Source organism: Populus alba, chromosome 15, assembly GCF_005239225.2.
Source record: "Populus alba chromosome 15, ASM523922v2, whole genome shotgun sequence".
Taxonomy (NCBI): domain Eukaryota; kingdom Viridiplantae; phylum Streptophyta; class Magnoliopsida; order Malpighiales; family Salicaceae; genus Populus; species Populus alba.
In genome coordinates, this window is record NC_133298.1 from 3,952,378 (window position 1) to 3,968,969 (window position 16,592).

Genomic DNA, 16,592 nt, shown 5'->3' on the forward strand with positions numbered 1-16,592 from the left:
TTTTTCTTCCTTTTATGTGTTGCTTGTCTTCCTACTCGTTCAGTGACTTGTAATTGTTAAGAATGGGCAGCTACTGTTAGCTTGTGAGGTCTGAAACAACATCTTTTGCAGTAATTGTTTGTGTTTTTTTCATGGTTGCCGTGAGCTGTGATGGGACTAATGTTGTTGCTTTTTCTTCCTTTTCTATGTTGCTTGTCTTCTTACTGGTTCAGTGAGTTTTAGCTTTGTTTTTTTTCTGTGTTGCTTGTCAGGATGGATCGTACATGCATGTGCTGTAAAAGATGATTAATGAGCTGTAAAAGATGATTTATATGCTACTTTTACAGCACATGCATACATGTGAATGTACTGATTTTGAAAGCTGAAAAATTGTAAAATATACGTAAAGAGGATTGAAATTTTTTATATAAAGAGGAATGTGTACATCATATTTTACAATGACATAGCTTTCTATAACAAGCTTCTAAAAACCTTTCAATTGCACCAAATACAAGCAAGTTGAATACTTTTGTTTTGCTGGCTTTACAGGTATGGAAAAAAACTTATATTGCACCAACTCTATGATAGTATTTTTATTGAATGTTATTTAATTATTTAAATATTTTTATTAACAACATATAATTTTGTTTTTGTTTCCATGTAATTGAAGTTATGGATGATCCACGATTTAATAACATATTTAATGAAGATTTCGATGGTAATTATGATGATGTAATGAACCGGATTGTAGATCAAATTAATTATCCTAGTTGTGGAGTTAGTGGTGCTTCAGTTGATGGTGCCGGAGATGATAGTAATGGAAACGACTCCGACGACAGTAATGACGACGAAGACGATGATGCCGACGACGACGATGATGCCGACGTTGACGGTGATAGTGATGATGACGATGCATTTATTATAAGGAGGCATTGTGATAGGAAAAAATTAAATTTATGCACAGCTGGAGCTATAAATGCGTATTATATTAATTATATGTATAAAGAACCATGTATGGTTTCCTATAACACAGGGATGCGTTGGTTGATGGAAGTTTTAAGAGGTCATTGGAAACGAAGTGTTAACATGTTCAGGATGGATGCAACGACTTTGTTGAGTTTGTGCACCGACTTGGAAACGCACCATGGTTTAAAACCGTCAAGAAGAATGAGCGTTATTGAAAAGGTGGCAATGTTTCTATTTACAATAGCAGTTGGGGCGTCAAATAGACAAGTGCAGGAAAGATTCCAGCATTCAGGTGAAACTGTTAGTAGATGTTTTAAAGAAGTGCTTAAATCATTACGTTTGTTTGCTGTAGAAATCATAAAACCAGTAGATCCACAATTTACGAGCACACCAAGAGAAATTGCTATGAATCCAAGATTTATGCCACATTTCAAGGTAAGATTAATTTTTTTATATATATAATTAAGTAGTTTAATTAAGTTGTTCGGATGAGTATGAAATATATTATAAATGTTTATATGCGTACAATAAATGTTTTTGTGGCATGTAGAATTGTGTCGGTGCAATTGATGGAACACATGTTCGTGCATGCGTACCAGCTGAAAATCAAATTCCATTTATTGGAAGAAAAGGTGTACCAACACAAAATGTAATGGCCGCTTGTAGTTTCGACATGCAATTCATGTTCGTGTGGGCAGGATGGGAAGGCAGTGCACACGATACTCGTATTTTTCTGGAGGCTATTGACAATAGCACTATCAACTTTCCAAAACCTCCAGAAGGTTGTGATTTTGACTAAATTGAAGATTGGGTAATTGAAGGAATATAATTATTTTTTTTAGTTTTGTTTAAAATTACAATGTTATTTTTTTCAGGAAAATACTATTTGGTTGATGCTGGATATCCAAACGAGTATGGATATTTGGGTCCCTACAAAGGCGAGAGGTATCACTTCCAAGAATTTAGACGTCGTGGACAACCAAGTGGTCGGAAAGAAGTGTTTAATCGTGCACACTCGTCACTACGTAACGTGATCGAACGTTCTTTTGGGGTATGGAAACAGAGGTGGAAAATTTTGCAAAACATGCCTGCTTATCCATACAAAACACAAGTTGAGATTGTAGTTGCATCAATGGCACTACATAATTATATTAGAAGGAGATCGCAAGATGATGCAGTTTTTTCTGAGTATGATCGCAACCCGAATTTGATTCCAGATGACTTTTTGCCTGATACTGTGCAGGCTTCGGCCGTTCAAGGGTCACAGAGGCCTTCACGTATGGATTTTGTACGCGATGGAATTGCCAATAGTTTGATGGAACAATAAAAGAGTACATTAATGTATAACGATTTTTCATTTTGTTATGTAATCATAATTACAAAACACCTATGTTTTGGAATTATATATATGTGTCTATATATGTCATTTTAATTAATTCCAATCAAATATAAAACACAAACCATATTAACAAAATACAAGAAATTTTTTTTTTGAACCACAGTTTTTACCAAACACAAAATTGCTTTTTTTCAACCACAATTGTTGAACCACAGTTTTGTAACCAAACACCTAAAACTGCTTTTTTTAAAACCACAACTTCAACCACAGTTTTTACCAAACACTAACTTTTTTTAAAATCAACCTCACAAAAAGTACTTTTTATGAAACTGCTTTTTACAAACCGCAACCACAAAAGCTACCACAATACCAAACACACCCTAGATCTCTTTCTTTCTAACACCTATTTACTGTGGACTAGCCAGAGTTCAAGTTCGAAAACAAATTGAACAAAAACATTCGTCAACACTAGTTGGTTCTTCTGTAATTAGTTGGTGTCCCTGTGCCCTGGGTTACAATGAACATGAATTAGAAATCACCATGCATGCGTGGTTTCCCAGCAACGGTGAAAGATATGGAAAGAGGAGACAAACAGTAGACCAAGGATCAAGACTCGTGTTGGAACAAGAAACAACGCCTGTGCCTGTGCCTGTGCCTGTGCCTGTGGTGTATATTAGATGTCTGGTGAGCATTTAGCAGGCTAGGAATTGCGGGACCCAAACCAAAGTTGTTTTGGCAGAGAAATAAAGATGGAGTATTGATGACACCCATCATAGGACCCGTGATTGCTATCCGTACACTGCTCTGCTTTGTTGAGAAAGACTATCACTGTTCTTTCTTTTGAAATTGATGTGAAGTTTGTGGCCTGTGTGCACCCGTCATTCTTTTGCACTAATGCATATTCCCTTCCCTTGAGGTTGAGGAGAGATTTCTCAAGTGAAGCACCAAAGGGTATTTCACTGTTGTGCAAAGCTTGAAGCTTGGCACCTAGCTGGTACGTGAAAGGATACACTCCTTGTCCATTTCCATCTACGGTTTGACTTTAGCGTTAGGCAGCCATTAATTTTGCTGTGGTGGTACATCAATGGTAGAGATAGGGAGACAAACTTAATCTAAGGGTATGTTTGATCTTGATGTGCTTTAAATAAAACTCAATTTTTAACTGATTATAAGAAAAAAAACCAAGCACTTTAATTTTTTTAAAAATGGACCTAAAACTACCTAATTTACAAGGATATGGGGAACGATGCCTTGGTGAAAAAAACTGGCTCCAGAAGATGGCACCAAGGCTTACCAAGGCAAAGGACTCCTGCCATGGGCCATGAATAAAAACTTAAGGATTTGTGGCCTCTTACATTGTCTTTGATGGCTTTGGACTTGGGAGTGGTGGGATATTACACAACAAATCACAAGCCCAGATCTTGGTCTTTTTGTAGCCTGTAAACATGGAGGGTTGAAAATTACTAGGATTTATGCCCTTTGTAATGAAGGGGAAAAAATGGCTTCTTTTTAAAGGGGGGAAATAGATATAATGGTTTCTCCATTGAAATTCAAGTTTAAGATAATCCACAAAATACCAATCTTTATACACGAATAGCCTAAATACGCAGGCATGTTTCAAGAAAAAATGAGCCTTACTAATTTCATGGCTCACTGAAGGATAAATGCTGCAAGTTCATAGACTAAATCGTGTCAAAAGGGAAGATCTTCCTGTCCTGGTTTCTTCCTTAAAAACCATTGAAGGTCAATGTCACAACAATATGATGGGAAAGCAAACGTGATGGACTCACTAGAAGTTAATTCCAGTAGAACAACCCCGTAGAATAGAACAAAGAAATTCACCATCCTGACCAACACCTGCAGTTTAAGATGCTGGATCAGCATCGTGCCAGCCCTTGCTGCAAGGTGGAACGCTCATGAATTCATCAAACTCCTTTACATGGATGTCACAACACTTCCACTGCAAAATTACATGTAATTAAAAGGTAATTAGTATAAAAAGAAAAAAGAAAATAAGCGAGCAGGCTGGAAGTAAAAATGCAGTGAATTATACACACCCCTCTCATTCGATCATGAAAAACAGCAGGCCCGGGATGGTAATTACAGGCAGTTTCATGATTATCCTTCTCCTTGAAAGTTTGACCACATCCCTGATTCTTGCACGTCTGGGGCTGGTTTATATCAACTACCTTTTTTGCTGGAGCAGGAGCATAGCTTTTAGCTGGTGCAGCTTTGGGTTGTGCTTGTGACCCTAAAAAGGACATGAAGTGCTTCAGCTTTAAAAGCAATAAATCGATGTATAATGGGGAAACCAGGTACATGGGAGTTTAAAATGCACCAATTACAAAATTGATGCAACAGTGTGAAGACGGCCACAAAAGGAATAATAAAGATGAAGCCAACTGCTTGTGAAATTCAAAAAAACCTTTTATTCACTTAAACTTATATTAACTCTTTTACCTGGAAAATTGGAAGTTTACTCCTTACCACTCACTTAACATCCTAGGCCATGCCAAAGAAGTTTTTCCACCAAGCAGCGGATTCTTAGGGGTTACCTCTTCCCAAAACTTAAAATTAAGATACTTTGCACAATTTAAAAGATCTTACAAGCACTAGGAAGTTTTTCTCAAGTTGTCACCAGCTAGCATTCTGAGGATCATATTTGTGTTAACAGAGCTTGATGTCTTTTTAATTCAATAATGCAAACACTAACATGCTTCCATGCAATGAAACGGTTCATACATCACTTCTAAATAATCTAGATTGATAATTTTTCTTTCCCTTTTTTTTTTCAGTTTGGTTTTAAAACTGTAATATCAATTGTTGTGGTTATTAAAAGCATTCAAATGACACTACCATGATCTGAGCAAAAAAAGCCTTGCTTGCATCTAGGGCAAGATTCTTTTGAGGATGAGTTGGTAGCAGGAGCTGCAGCGGGAGGAGAAAATGGATTCTTTGGGGTGGGAGTTGGAGTCGGCTTTGCTAACACTGGTTTCTCAGTTGTGTGTTTACCTGTTTTACATCTTCATCACAGGAAAAAAAAAAAAATTTGAGTGACCAACGCTGATAGACATATAAGCATATTATCAACGCAAATGTAAACGCAAAATATCAACCATGACCAGTTTGGGCTGGTTCATTCAACCAAGAAGAAGTCATATTTTATCAGAAATCCTGCCATATTCACATATGCCTAAGAAAAGTAGCAGAAAAACGAGGGCACAGGACCTACCCTGGAATCTCCAGAAACAAGCTGAAATCATGACTCCTTTTCTTGCAACAACTCCACTCTTTCATTCCATCATGAAAGAAAGGCTGGAAAATGGAATCAAGCAAGATTAAGGTAATAAATAAAAAGCATATTTCTTTTTCAAAATAACCAAGTAAATCATAAGAAAAAAATCTGACTTACCCCCTGTCAATGCATATCCGCACATGCAGTGAAACCGCATCAAAGCAAGCAAGGGAAAAGGTTAATCAGTATAATACACAAACGCACTATATTCAGAATTTTTTTCCTTCTGTAATCAAATAAGATAACCTTGCACAAGATGTAATAGAAAAACATATGTACTACCAAAGTCCAAGACTATCAAAATACAAATTTCTACAAAACGTAAGGCAGAAACTGAAAAAGAAATGCATGAAGCTGCACAATAAGTGGATAAAATCCATTATCTCACTGTTGGGGCAGGGACCTTTGGATTACATTACACAATAGCCATTATTTGAATCTAAGCATTTAATAACCCTGTAATATGTAGCACATTGAACACGTTAATATATTTTGAAGAACTGTTGCCCTGGATTCAATATGGCATCCTTATCCTGCATTTTTATTATGTAGGAATTGAATTTACTATCATCTTTTCACATCTGTTAAAAGCATGAAAATTTTCTTCCTGGTGGAGCTGTGCCTGAGAAACATCAAATAACACCTAAGACAATGATTGTAAACGAGGAACCCTTTAGGTATCTAAGATTTTTACAAAAACCCTATACCCCTCTGACAAGATTCAGTACTCTTCCCTATACCACACTGACAAGAGTCAGTGCGCTTAACAATCATCATGTTCTTTAATCAAACCATGCCGTGCGGATAGAATAACGAAATTTGTCAGCTTTTTTACTTAAATCATGAAAAAATTACTCAACTTTCTACCCAATCCTCTCTTGCACATTAAATCGACCAACTTAAGAACAGATGATAACAACTCCCTTATCATATATTTCACTAAAAACATCAATTTTTTTCCCTTTACACGAGGAACCGAACAAAACACAAAAAGCTATCACATTATCGCAATTAAATCTACAAATTATAAACCCAAAATTGTATCAACTGCAAAAACAAAACAAAACAAAAAAGTTCATGATTAAGAAAAATTGAAATACCGAATCATGGTAAGTACAGGAACCATCGGGATTGTTGTCTTCGGTGAAAGTTGCGTTACAGCCGATTCGCTGGCAGCGAAGCTTAGGTACCTCGGTTTGGTCCATGAATAAATAATTCTCTTTTTAGCTTTTGTTTTAAAGATGGAGACAGAGAGCAGTGGAAGAAAGAGTTGCGTTCGAGCGAGTAGAGGAATCTGAGTCGTCTTCTGAGTTCAGCTTTGTCTTCTGATTATTCTAGAAACACATTACAAAGTTGATGTCGGTCCCGCTGTTAGTATAAAGTCTTCAATTAAACTTGAAGTCTCGTGCCTAGCTCATTCGTTGGTCGGTCAACTCGTATTAATTAAAAAAAATAATTAAGGTTTTTTTTTTAAAAAAAATAAAATTAAAACAACTCTAATGTAAGAAAAAATCAAATTAGTTTTTTTATCGAATTAAAAAAAAATAAATTAGTTTTTTATCAGATTATTAAATTAAAAATTCATCCACATGAATTAATCAGATTTAATTAGATTAATTTCAACCTAATTTTTTTTTAATTTAACACTATTCAAATAACCCAATTAACTTGATAAATTAAGTTGAGTTTAATAATAGCACTTATACTAGGATTTGCTTTCAACTCAAATAACTAATCAAAGTAAGATTGATAGTAATATTATTGTTTTATAGTACATAAAAAAATATTATTAACAATACTATTTTTATATTATATGGTTATGATATTAGATTATGATTTTATTTATTATACATAATATAGTTATAGTCTTTTGTTATTTTGAAAGATGGTGTGGACTCAAATTGGATTGGGTTTATACAATGTTTGATTTCAATTTGACCTTGTCCAAGATGGATATATTTTTACTATTTTTTTAGGTTAAAAGCAGGATATGAATTTTTAGTTCAGTAAGGTCGGAGTACGGTATGATTAGCAGGTGCCTGTTTTTAAAGTATTTTTTTAGATAATTTTAATATGTGATATTATAAATAAAGAAATAATAAATAATAATTTTAATATATTTTTAATTAAAAAAACATTTAAAAAAAAAAACACTTTTACAACAATATCAAAAATTGAACACGTCAAAAAATACTTTTGAAAAAGACAATTGTTACTGCATATATAATTTTCAAAAAAAATTATTGCTGCTGTATATACGTATTTAAGTGTATCGACATCAATGACTGATGAGACGAAAACACAAAATTGTATATACAACAGTCAAAGAATGTGGGACCTAATCTGTATGTACATGAGAGTTCTGGATTGTCTGTCTGGCTGATTTTTGCAACCTGAACTGTGGAATCAGTAATGAGATGAATTCCTTGTAATCCCAAGATGATTAGCTGCACTTCCTTTGAAGTGATGAGACTACAAAATGTGGAGGTCGTAACTATCTGTTACGTACTTCAATCATGGAAACTCTTTCCTGTAAAAACATAAATGAGAAGTTAATTGCCTTGGAAATATTTGAAAGTGAAAACAAAAACAAAATGTCAGAAGAAAAGACATATGAGGTATGAGCAGATATTCAACTTTCAAAAGCTGTTTTGGAATGAAGATTTGAAAATGATTGGCACAGACCACTGCCAAATGACTTTGCAGTAGCAGCATGAAAGGATATGAATTCCCGGATTCATGGTGGATGCATTGCCAGAATTATGAAAACAAACCCTAGTTTCTTGCATAATATTTTCTTTAAGGAATTCACTAACAAAGAAATCAGTATACGCACTCACAAAGAGCTGTAAGACCATGGTTGTGCCTGCAGAAGAACAGATATGGAACTCTTTCCTAGATATACTATCCATCAAAAAGATATATATGATATTGAGTTCTGGGATGTGACCGCATGTCAAGTCTTAAGGAAATTTTACATGGGATGCAATATGCTTCAATGTGTACCAGAAAAATTCTCAGTATGCATTCGTTCCCACAAAATAAATCACGTGCACACACAAACACAAACAAGGAGGGAGGGAGAACCTCATTTGGAGTACCATTCTCCGATGGAAACCATTTATTTGGAGGGCTACTCTCGGATGGAAACCATTGCAAAAGGACACCCAAATTCATGACGTTAGGAATCAATTTGAACAGGAGAGGAGTTGTCACCTGAATGAGCATCAATCAAGTAAGGGTTTAATGCAAGAGAACCAAAGCATTGTTAAAAAGCCATGTTACATTTGCAAGAATCGAAGAAACGAACCAGACTGAGAGCTGTTGTTCCAAGAAGAAGAAGATACATCTTTCCCTGCATCAAAACCACCAAAATGGTTTAAAAACTAATGAAGGATGTGCAAGTGTTCATCTAGTTACACAGATATCTAATCATGACATCAAACCTAAAGCCACCTATATGTGCACGCAACCCTAAACCCTAGTTCCAAATAAACGAGTTTTCCTTATGATAAAAAATTACACGCATCTGTTTCTTTAATGGCACCCTAACTATCACACACACACAAACAGAGAGAGAGTTCACCTCAACAAGATGAAGATTTGAGGCACGACTTAGGAGAACAAAAGCAAATTCTCCAATTTGAGCAAGTAATACTCCAACCTACATCATAGTACATCAATTTTTGTTCAGGAAAAAAAAAGGAAAGAGAAAGGAGTTTCAAGTACAATTGTCTTTTTTTTTTGTCAACAAGCATGGCAAGCCAACTCACGAGGAATGATGTCCTAATGCTATATCCAAAGGCTTTAGTAACTGCAGCAGCAATGGTTGTCTTGACAACTATAACCAGAATCACAGATGCTAGCAATATATCCACATGGTTCCATAGAAAATGTACATTTATGAGCATTCCAATGCTAGAAAGAAAGAGAGCTGCAAACAGGTTCCTGATTGGTTCCACCTACAAAGTAGACAGTCAATTTCAAAATATATCAATCTCATCATTATTTTTTCAACATAACATAACCACACGGAGAATAATTCCCGTGCAAAAAAGAGTAACATGGTGATGTCCATCGACTACAGCTGTTAGCCTTGTAATTAATTGAGTGATGGAGCCACTAAAACAAGTTACAGAGATCCAGAGTCAATTTACAAATTTAAATTAGTGCATTATTTCCGAGAACATAACTTTTATACTGAATCCATACTACCATTTGTGGCAGTACTTGGCACACAATCCATTGCACAGAAGAATACCTGTTCTAAAGTATGCTGTGCAAAGTCAGTGGTAGATATCATGACTCCTGCCATGAAAGAACCCAACTCAAGACTAAGGCCCAGCTTGTCACTGCACTGAAATGGTAAAGAAAATCTAAGAATAATGAGAACAAGATTACAAAAAATCACCAAGAAGCAATGCACTGATAGTTGAAGGAAATCCAAGAGTAATGAGAACATGATGACAAAAAAAATTCCGTGCAGTCCTGTGCTGCCCTGAATCATGACATACTGTATCTCAACATCATAACTTCTGCAGTTAACTAAAGATGAAAACTCACAGTTTGACGAAATGAATTTCTTTCATATATTTGATGATTTCTGGCCTAAGTATAAACACATGTAGCATAGTCAAGGAACCATTCTACGATTTATATGACTAACCACATGTTGGGAGCTTTATACCATGTGTCGATCATCATCGTTCAAGCAGAGCTAAGATGATGTCTATAAATTTGTCAAATTTCAATATTTGGTTTTCTTACATCCTCTGCCTTAAAAATATATTGCAGTTCCACTCTTCTTGTTTGTATTAGTAGAATTTTGGATTCAAATACAAATGATTATTTTTCAGATGCAAAGAGCTACATAAAGCAAGCATTTTCCTCTGTCAGAATAATGGCCATGATGGTTATCAAACCCTTACAGAAAAAATAAAAATGTAAAAACCTGCTAAGAAATCGAATTGATCTTTCGAGCATGTAACTGATGGATGGACAACAGCCCTACAACCTTAAAGTCAGAGCTTCAACCACCCATCAAACTTAGACAAATCATATAATTTCAAATGAAGCAAATCACCATATAGATTAAATAGCCCGTCATTAAGAAAGCAAAAACATGCAATGTGCATATGCTATTGCCAGTTGAGATGTTCTTGTTTGCAAATATCTCATATGACATTGTAATCCATATCACTCCATGGATGACAAAAAATATGTTAAACAAAGTTGATACCTACCATATCATGGAAAGGATAAAATTTATTGCAGCGACATGTAAAAAGACTATTTTTCCTAGACAAGAAAGGAACATAAAAATTTCACCTACCCAAGCAGACAACAAGCAGAAAGCCACAGCAGCAAGCTGGTAGAGTTCACTTGTCTGAATCACAAGATGGAACACAGAGTATGCTTAGAAAGAGGCCCTACTCAACCGAAGGTACTTGAGCAAAGATAAATAAGAAATGTGGCCCACACTAAAGACTATCAAAAACTCACTTGAGATGATAGCTGTATCATTAACTTAAGAAAGCGAGGAACAAATGACCAGGACAAGAAAGATGCAGCCATGAGGTATAAGGACAAGACCAACAACCTGAAGTTAGTGAGCAATAGAGGTTAGATTCAATAAGGATCATTTACATGGGGTCATTAGCCAAAAAAAGTGGGGGGGGGGTGTTGGTTGGCAATCAATCAATAACAGTAAATGACTTCCATTATTGGAAAAAAAAAGAGAGAGAGAGGAATCATTTTACAAAAAAAATATTAGGTGACAAACAAACTTACAACTTCCCCATTGAAATCATTCCTTGTATAGCACCACTGTTGCCACCCAAAACTGGAAGCAAAGCAAATAATAAACCAACAGCACAATCCTGAAACAATTCACAAGACCAGACAATTGGTTGTGCATCAGCAACCTTTTTCAAAATTCAACGCATCATCAACGACATGCTTAAATATAAACCAAGTAAGAAAATAAATACAACCTGAAAAATCAGTGTCCCAATCGTCACTTGACCATGAAGAGAATTACTACTGCTACGTTCTATCAAAAATTTGACCACCTGATAAAAAGAATTGCATGAATCATATTTGCAAACAAAAAGGAGGAATCAAATAGAAAGGAGAGAGAATAGTGTCAGAAACAAGTCTAGACCACTGCTGTTGATGACATTGACAGGAAGGAGCCCACAAATACACCCTCAGATAACTTTGCTCCACACAACTGCAAAGTTAACAGTGGTGCAAGCTTAGCATCCAATTTGACCAATCATACAGATTTCTAGCATAACCGAGTTACAAGATTTAAGCATCGTACCACAGAAATTATGCCACACAAGCAAATAAATATTACAATTTGAAGCATCCCTCCAATAATAGCGACAGGGCCCACCACTTTAAGCTGCATTGATGATAAGTCAGAACAGCTTTTCTAAATCAAGGAAAACAAGCTCTTTTTTTTATAATAGATTAAGGAAATTTTAAGACAATAGCTTCCCTAGATCAAATACAGTTTACCTTAGTCAAAGAAAACTCCAGCCCTAAAGCAAAAAGAAGAAACACAACACCAAACTGTGCAACAGTTTCAACCTGTGATGAAGCCAAGAGAACATGTCACCACTGTTTTTATCAACATTACAGCATATAAATGCTTTACATGTGGATTTCTCAGATAATAAGCACCTAACAAGGGTTGGAGCATATGGATGGATACAATTATTAGTTGCTAAAACTATATGCACCAACAAAGTCAGCGTCAAAGTTGAAACAACCCAATGGACAACCATTTTTGTCCCACCAGTAATATTGCCATCTGGAATTTTGTATAAATAATCTAACATGAAAAGAACATTAAAAGGTAGCAAAACTTCATTTGATAACTCATAAAACTTGCATTTCCCATACAATTTCATCAATGAGGTTATAATAAGTGAAGCAAAAGCAAAAAGAAAAGGTACACATTTGGGAAAAATTAAGAATCACATACCTGTACCATCTCACTGATGAAATTTAGACCACCTGGTCCGATGATGGAACCTGCTAGAAGATAGCCAACGATAACCTGCCATATGTATTACATGTCAAAAGAAAACAAATTACCTTAAATATTACTCCATTGCATAAATCACATGATATAGCTGAACATTAGAGACAACAGATTGTGGCAATTGAAGACAAATGAAACCACAATATACAGATACTAACCGGTTGACCCAAACAAGAAGAGATGATTCCTCCGATGGCAGCAGAAACTATAGCAACAACTAGATCTGAAATTAATCTGCAGGTATGTGAAATAAATAACACTACATTAACAGTACATTCAAAACTTGGAACCTTAAATGATAACAGTTAAATCAAGTCAAAATATAGATACAAGAACTGTGCAGATAAGAAATCAACAGCTTATCACACAGCGAGTTCTCAAGAGTAATATTTGCTCTCCTAAACAGCCAAAAAAATAGAGAGAGAAAATGAGTCATTCACCTCACATCTACTTGAAGTATTGGGTACTTGGATTTCTTGTTTGACATGACAAATACATTATCCTACAATTAGCAAGATAAGCAAGTTAGAGGGAATGACTACAGAAACCAAAAGTTGGATCAAAGAATCTGTCTAAAAATTTCACGAAGAGAACTAATCATTGAATTTCAGTGCACCTTTTTGTCAATCAGGGTTTCTGTATCCTCGGATTCTTCATTTTCTAGAGAAAATACATCTTGAAGTTGAAAAGGTCTAGTTCCACTGAAAACAAAGAGGAAAGAAAGATATATATGACATCAGAATCTCACTTTTGTAAAGAAAGAAAGGGAAACGAAACTATATCTCAAAACATATGGTAAAAAATGCAATAATTTGCACACAAAAATATTTTACAACTCCCATACTTAGCCACTTGTGTATCATTTTTTTTGCCCTTATCGTGAGTGATTTTTGCTACAGTCTCCAATACAGCCTGCGAAAACATAATCAGAAGTCCTCTTTAACATTAACACTAAAAAACAACTAGTGGTAACAGACAAATGACTTAATTAGGTAAAAAGCTGGAGATAATGATACCTAGACAGTATTTATGTTAAATAGTACTGGAGTTTGAAAAGGCCAAAGGAGAAGATATTGGTCCTGCCATGTTTTTGGGGTGCAGAAAAAATATGACATGTTGAAAAAAGATAAATTTTTTCATTAATATAGATGATGAGGGTTGCAGCCACGCTGTAGATTAACAGTCTGGATCTTGCATAAGCTAGATCCCTGGCAAGATTATTTTCTTCTTCTTCCTATTTATCTCTTATGTTCAGTAGCAAACTCCAGGAAGGTCAAAGTTTCCAAAGTTGCGTCACAGGGGCACTTGTGAAGCAAAGCAAAACTAAAGCTCAAGCCACAATCACTAAATTTAGATAATTAAAAGAAAAATAAACCTACTTGTTGGTCAGCTACACTGTTGTTGAAGCTGCTTCTATCAGAACCTGGTAAAGTAAAAATATGAACCAAACTTAAATATCATCCAAAAATCATTGAAACCAAACAACTTCCAATAGATAAAATGCAGTAGGTAATTATCACCCCAATTCAATAACAGAAACTCCTATGATCCACAGGGCATGTCAATAATCATTAGACTGGAGTCAAAATAACAGACACAAAGATCACACGAGTTGTCAACTTCCAAGTGCAGGACTGGCTAGATTTATTAAACTCTCCAGCCTAGCAAGTGTCATAGCATCTAGTAAAGCAAATTATATGTGGCCTAGAAACTTTATTCTCTTCAAATTTAAAAGAAAGAAGCCAAAACTATTGAGGTCAATATCATCTCAATGCAGTTGCCAAAGGATATACTGTTCAATTTGATATATGTTTCTGCCATTGCAAACTTAGCTTTGTATAGACTTAGGTTAATTCCTTGAACTGACAATAAATGTTTTCTGCAACATGTGACGTAGTTCTTATTCAGCTATAAGCTTAATGAAGATTTGAGTTTAAATCATTATTAGCTGACAACTAACATCCTGTCACCTTAAAGCTTTCAAAACTATTTATAAGCTTCACGTTACCTTCTTAAAAAAAGCATCATTTCCATGTTCATCAGTACCTACTTGATTCAGTTAAATTACTCAAGTTTCAGACTTGCCTAAAGACACCTTCCTCCTGCTATGTTTCCTTATCAATATGAAGGTAACCAATCAAGTCCCTTCGCCCATCATACAAACTTAACCCAGATTCATATTCCCCCAACATCCTTTCACTAATTACACGTACAAAAGGGATCTTTTCATTGGAAAAAAAAAACACTTTTCAGAAAGTAAAACATCAAAGCCTTTCTCAAATTAACTCGAACGTGCTCAATTCTGTCTCGAGATCAAACCCCGCCCTCTCTTAATCAACAGAATCACGTGATTATAACCCAATTCTCTGTTCAGAGAAAAGACTTGCTGCAACTTACAAATTAATCTAATATATTACAAAATCCCACAATTTCTAGTCCCATTTCCATAAACACATTAAAACACTTTAAAACAGATCTCTTTTCCATAAACATTCTATATTTCTAAGAACCTGCTTCACTCTACCATTTCTAGTCTTTCATTCACATTAATCACCAAGAATAAGCCAAAAACCTTAATTAAACACACAAAAAAGTAGAATTAAAGAAAGAAAGAAAAAGGTTCTTTACCTTCAGGCTGATCATTTTCAGAGAACTCTTTTTCAAGAACACGATCAAACATTTTAGCAATACTTCCTTCTCCATTATCTGGTGCTGATGCATTCACCAAATTCCCATAAAACCTCTCTCTTACTTCCTTATCAGATCTCCCATTTACACATATCAAAATCAAGAGCAAACAAAAACACCAGCTGAATCCAAATCCATACGCAAAACCTCCTCTTTTCATGGTTATAAGATCGAAATGCAGAGAGAGAGGGGGAGAGGGAATTTTGTATTTGAAGGAACAAATGCTTTAAAGTTTAATGAGAGACCCTGTGTGTCCTTCTGCTTTAGGTGTGGTAGATCTCTTTAACCGTTGTTGAAATATCAAAACCAGTCCCTAATTATTTACCAAGTATTGAATGGGTGTCTAAACTTAAACTATTGATAACCAAATCCCTAATTTTTTCTAGTGTTTTTCTTCGAGTATTTGTTGATGTTTTTATTTGAATATTGTGCAGTAAGACGAGTCCCTGAATATTCGCAAAGTATTAAATTGGTGTATAAACTTAAACTATTTATAACCCAAATCCTAATTTTTTCTAGGCTTTTTCATGTAGTATTTGTTGAAGTTTTTATCTGAATATCATGTGCTAAAATAATATCATTTTGAGAGGGTTTGATTTTTTTATTACAAAATTATTATAAATTAGATAGAAAATCCATTTGAGGATTTTTCTTTGTACTATTAGAGCAACTTAAAGTTAATTTTTATATATCAGAACTAAAATAGCATTCATTTAGATTGAGATAACAGTTCTAATTTCAATAAAAATTATTATAAAAACAAATTTATTTTATGTAATTCTATATATTTTTTCAATCAAATTCCTTCTATCTTAATTTTAATAAGTGGAGAATCTTACTTCTCACAATGAGGAGTTTTAATAAGTGTGGGGCTTCATTTTATTTTGGGACCATATTGAAAATTAGTGTATAGTTGAGGAATTAATTTGGAATCTACCTTGGGTTTTAAGTTAATGAAATGACGGTGGCGTGGATTGATTTGGTTGGTTAGTGAGAAATCAAATTAATGAGCTTTTTTTTTATGTTAGCTTGAGAGTTTTTAATCACGTGGAGGTAGCGGTTAGCGATGACTTTCCAAAAATATGAATTTGATACCAACCAAGATTGGACCAAAGGTGAAGGAATCAAGATAGATAGCAACATTCAAACTAACTTTTTTTTTTTTTTTTTAATCTCAAAAAGACAAAAATATTATAACTAATTAAAAAAAATTAAAAATATTTTTTAATTAAAAATATATTAAAATATTTTTTTTCTTACATCAACCTATC

General features: G+C 34.6%; 2 protein-coding genes across 3 annotated transcripts; both read right to left on the reverse strand.

Annotated features, from left to right (window-relative positions):
- Positions 1–3,807: 3,807 nt before the first annotated feature.
- Positions 3,808–6,633, reverse strand: LOC118056367 (cysteine and histidine-rich domain-containing protein RAR1). The gene is made up of 5 exons (XM_035068548.2): positions 5,697–6,633; positions 5,517–5,599; positions 5,141–5,307; positions 4,342–4,535; positions 3,808–4,244 (listed from the first exon to the last, which is right to left on the reverse strand). The coding sequence occupies exons 2-5, from the start codon at positions 5,579–5,581 to the stop codon at positions 4,149–4,151; spliced, it is 522 nt and encodes a 173-aa protein (XP_034924439.2). The 5' UTR covers positions 5,582–5,599; positions 5,697–6,633; the 3' UTR covers positions 3,808–4,148.
- Positions 6,634–7,770: 1,137 nt separating this feature from the next.
- LOC118056368 (K(+) efflux antiporter 5) lies at positions 7,771–15,570 on the reverse strand. 2 transcript variants are annotated; one of them, XM_035068550.2, is made up of 20 exons: positions 15,262–15,570; positions 14,013–14,056; positions 13,478–13,545; positions 13,250–13,334; positions 13,074–13,135; positions 12,792–12,867; positions 12,574–12,648; positions 12,105–12,176; positions 11,905–11,988; positions 11,743–11,811; positions 11,573–11,650; positions 11,370–11,458; positions 11,082–11,178; positions 10,912–10,965; positions 9,841–9,936; positions 9,353–9,541; positions 9,166–9,243; positions 8,890–8,934; positions 8,681–8,795; positions 7,771–8,109 (listed from the first exon to the last, which is right to left on the reverse strand). In XM_035068550.2, the coding sequence occupies exons 1-20, from the start codon at positions 15,479–15,481 to the stop codon at positions 8,090–8,092; spliced, it is 1,716 nt and encodes a 571-aa protein (XP_034924441.1). In that variant the 5' UTR covers positions 15,482–15,570; the 3' UTR covers positions 7,771–8,089. The 2 variants fall into 2 exon arrangements, with proteins under 2 accessions (XP_034924441.1, XP_034924440.1); XM_035068549.2 differs by having other exon boundaries at positions 8,667–8,795.
- Positions 15,571–16,592: the final 1,022 nt, after the last annotated feature.

Excerpts from the sequence above, each read along its gene's own strand:
- LOC118056367 (XM_035068548.2), bottom strand. The coding sequence starts at position 5,581 with ATGAAAGAGTGGAGTTGTTGCAAGAAAAGGAGTCATGATTTCAGCTTG. Across the intron at positions 5,308-5,516 it reads TTGTTTCTGGAGATTCCAGG|ATGTAAAACAGGTAAACACA; the intron begins GTAGGTCCTGTG and ends CCTGTGATGAAG. Across the intron at positions 4,245-4,341 it reads TTCATGATCGAATGAGAGGG|TGGAAGTGTTGTGACATCCA; the intron begins GTGTGTATAATT and ends GTAATTTTGCAG.
- LOC118056368 (XM_035068549.2), bottom strand. The coding sequence starts at position 15,481 with ATGAAAAGAGGAGGTTTTGCGTATGGATTTGGATTCAGCTGGTGTTTT. Across the intron at positions 13,546-14,012 it reads ACAGTGTAGCTGACCAACAA|GCTGTATTGGAGACTGTAGC; the intron begins GTAGGTTTATTT and ends ATGTTTTCGCAG. Across the intron at positions 9,244-9,352 it reads GCATTAGGACATCATTCCTC|GTTGGAGTATTACTTGCTCA; the intron begins GTGAGTTGGCTT and ends ACTATGATGTAG.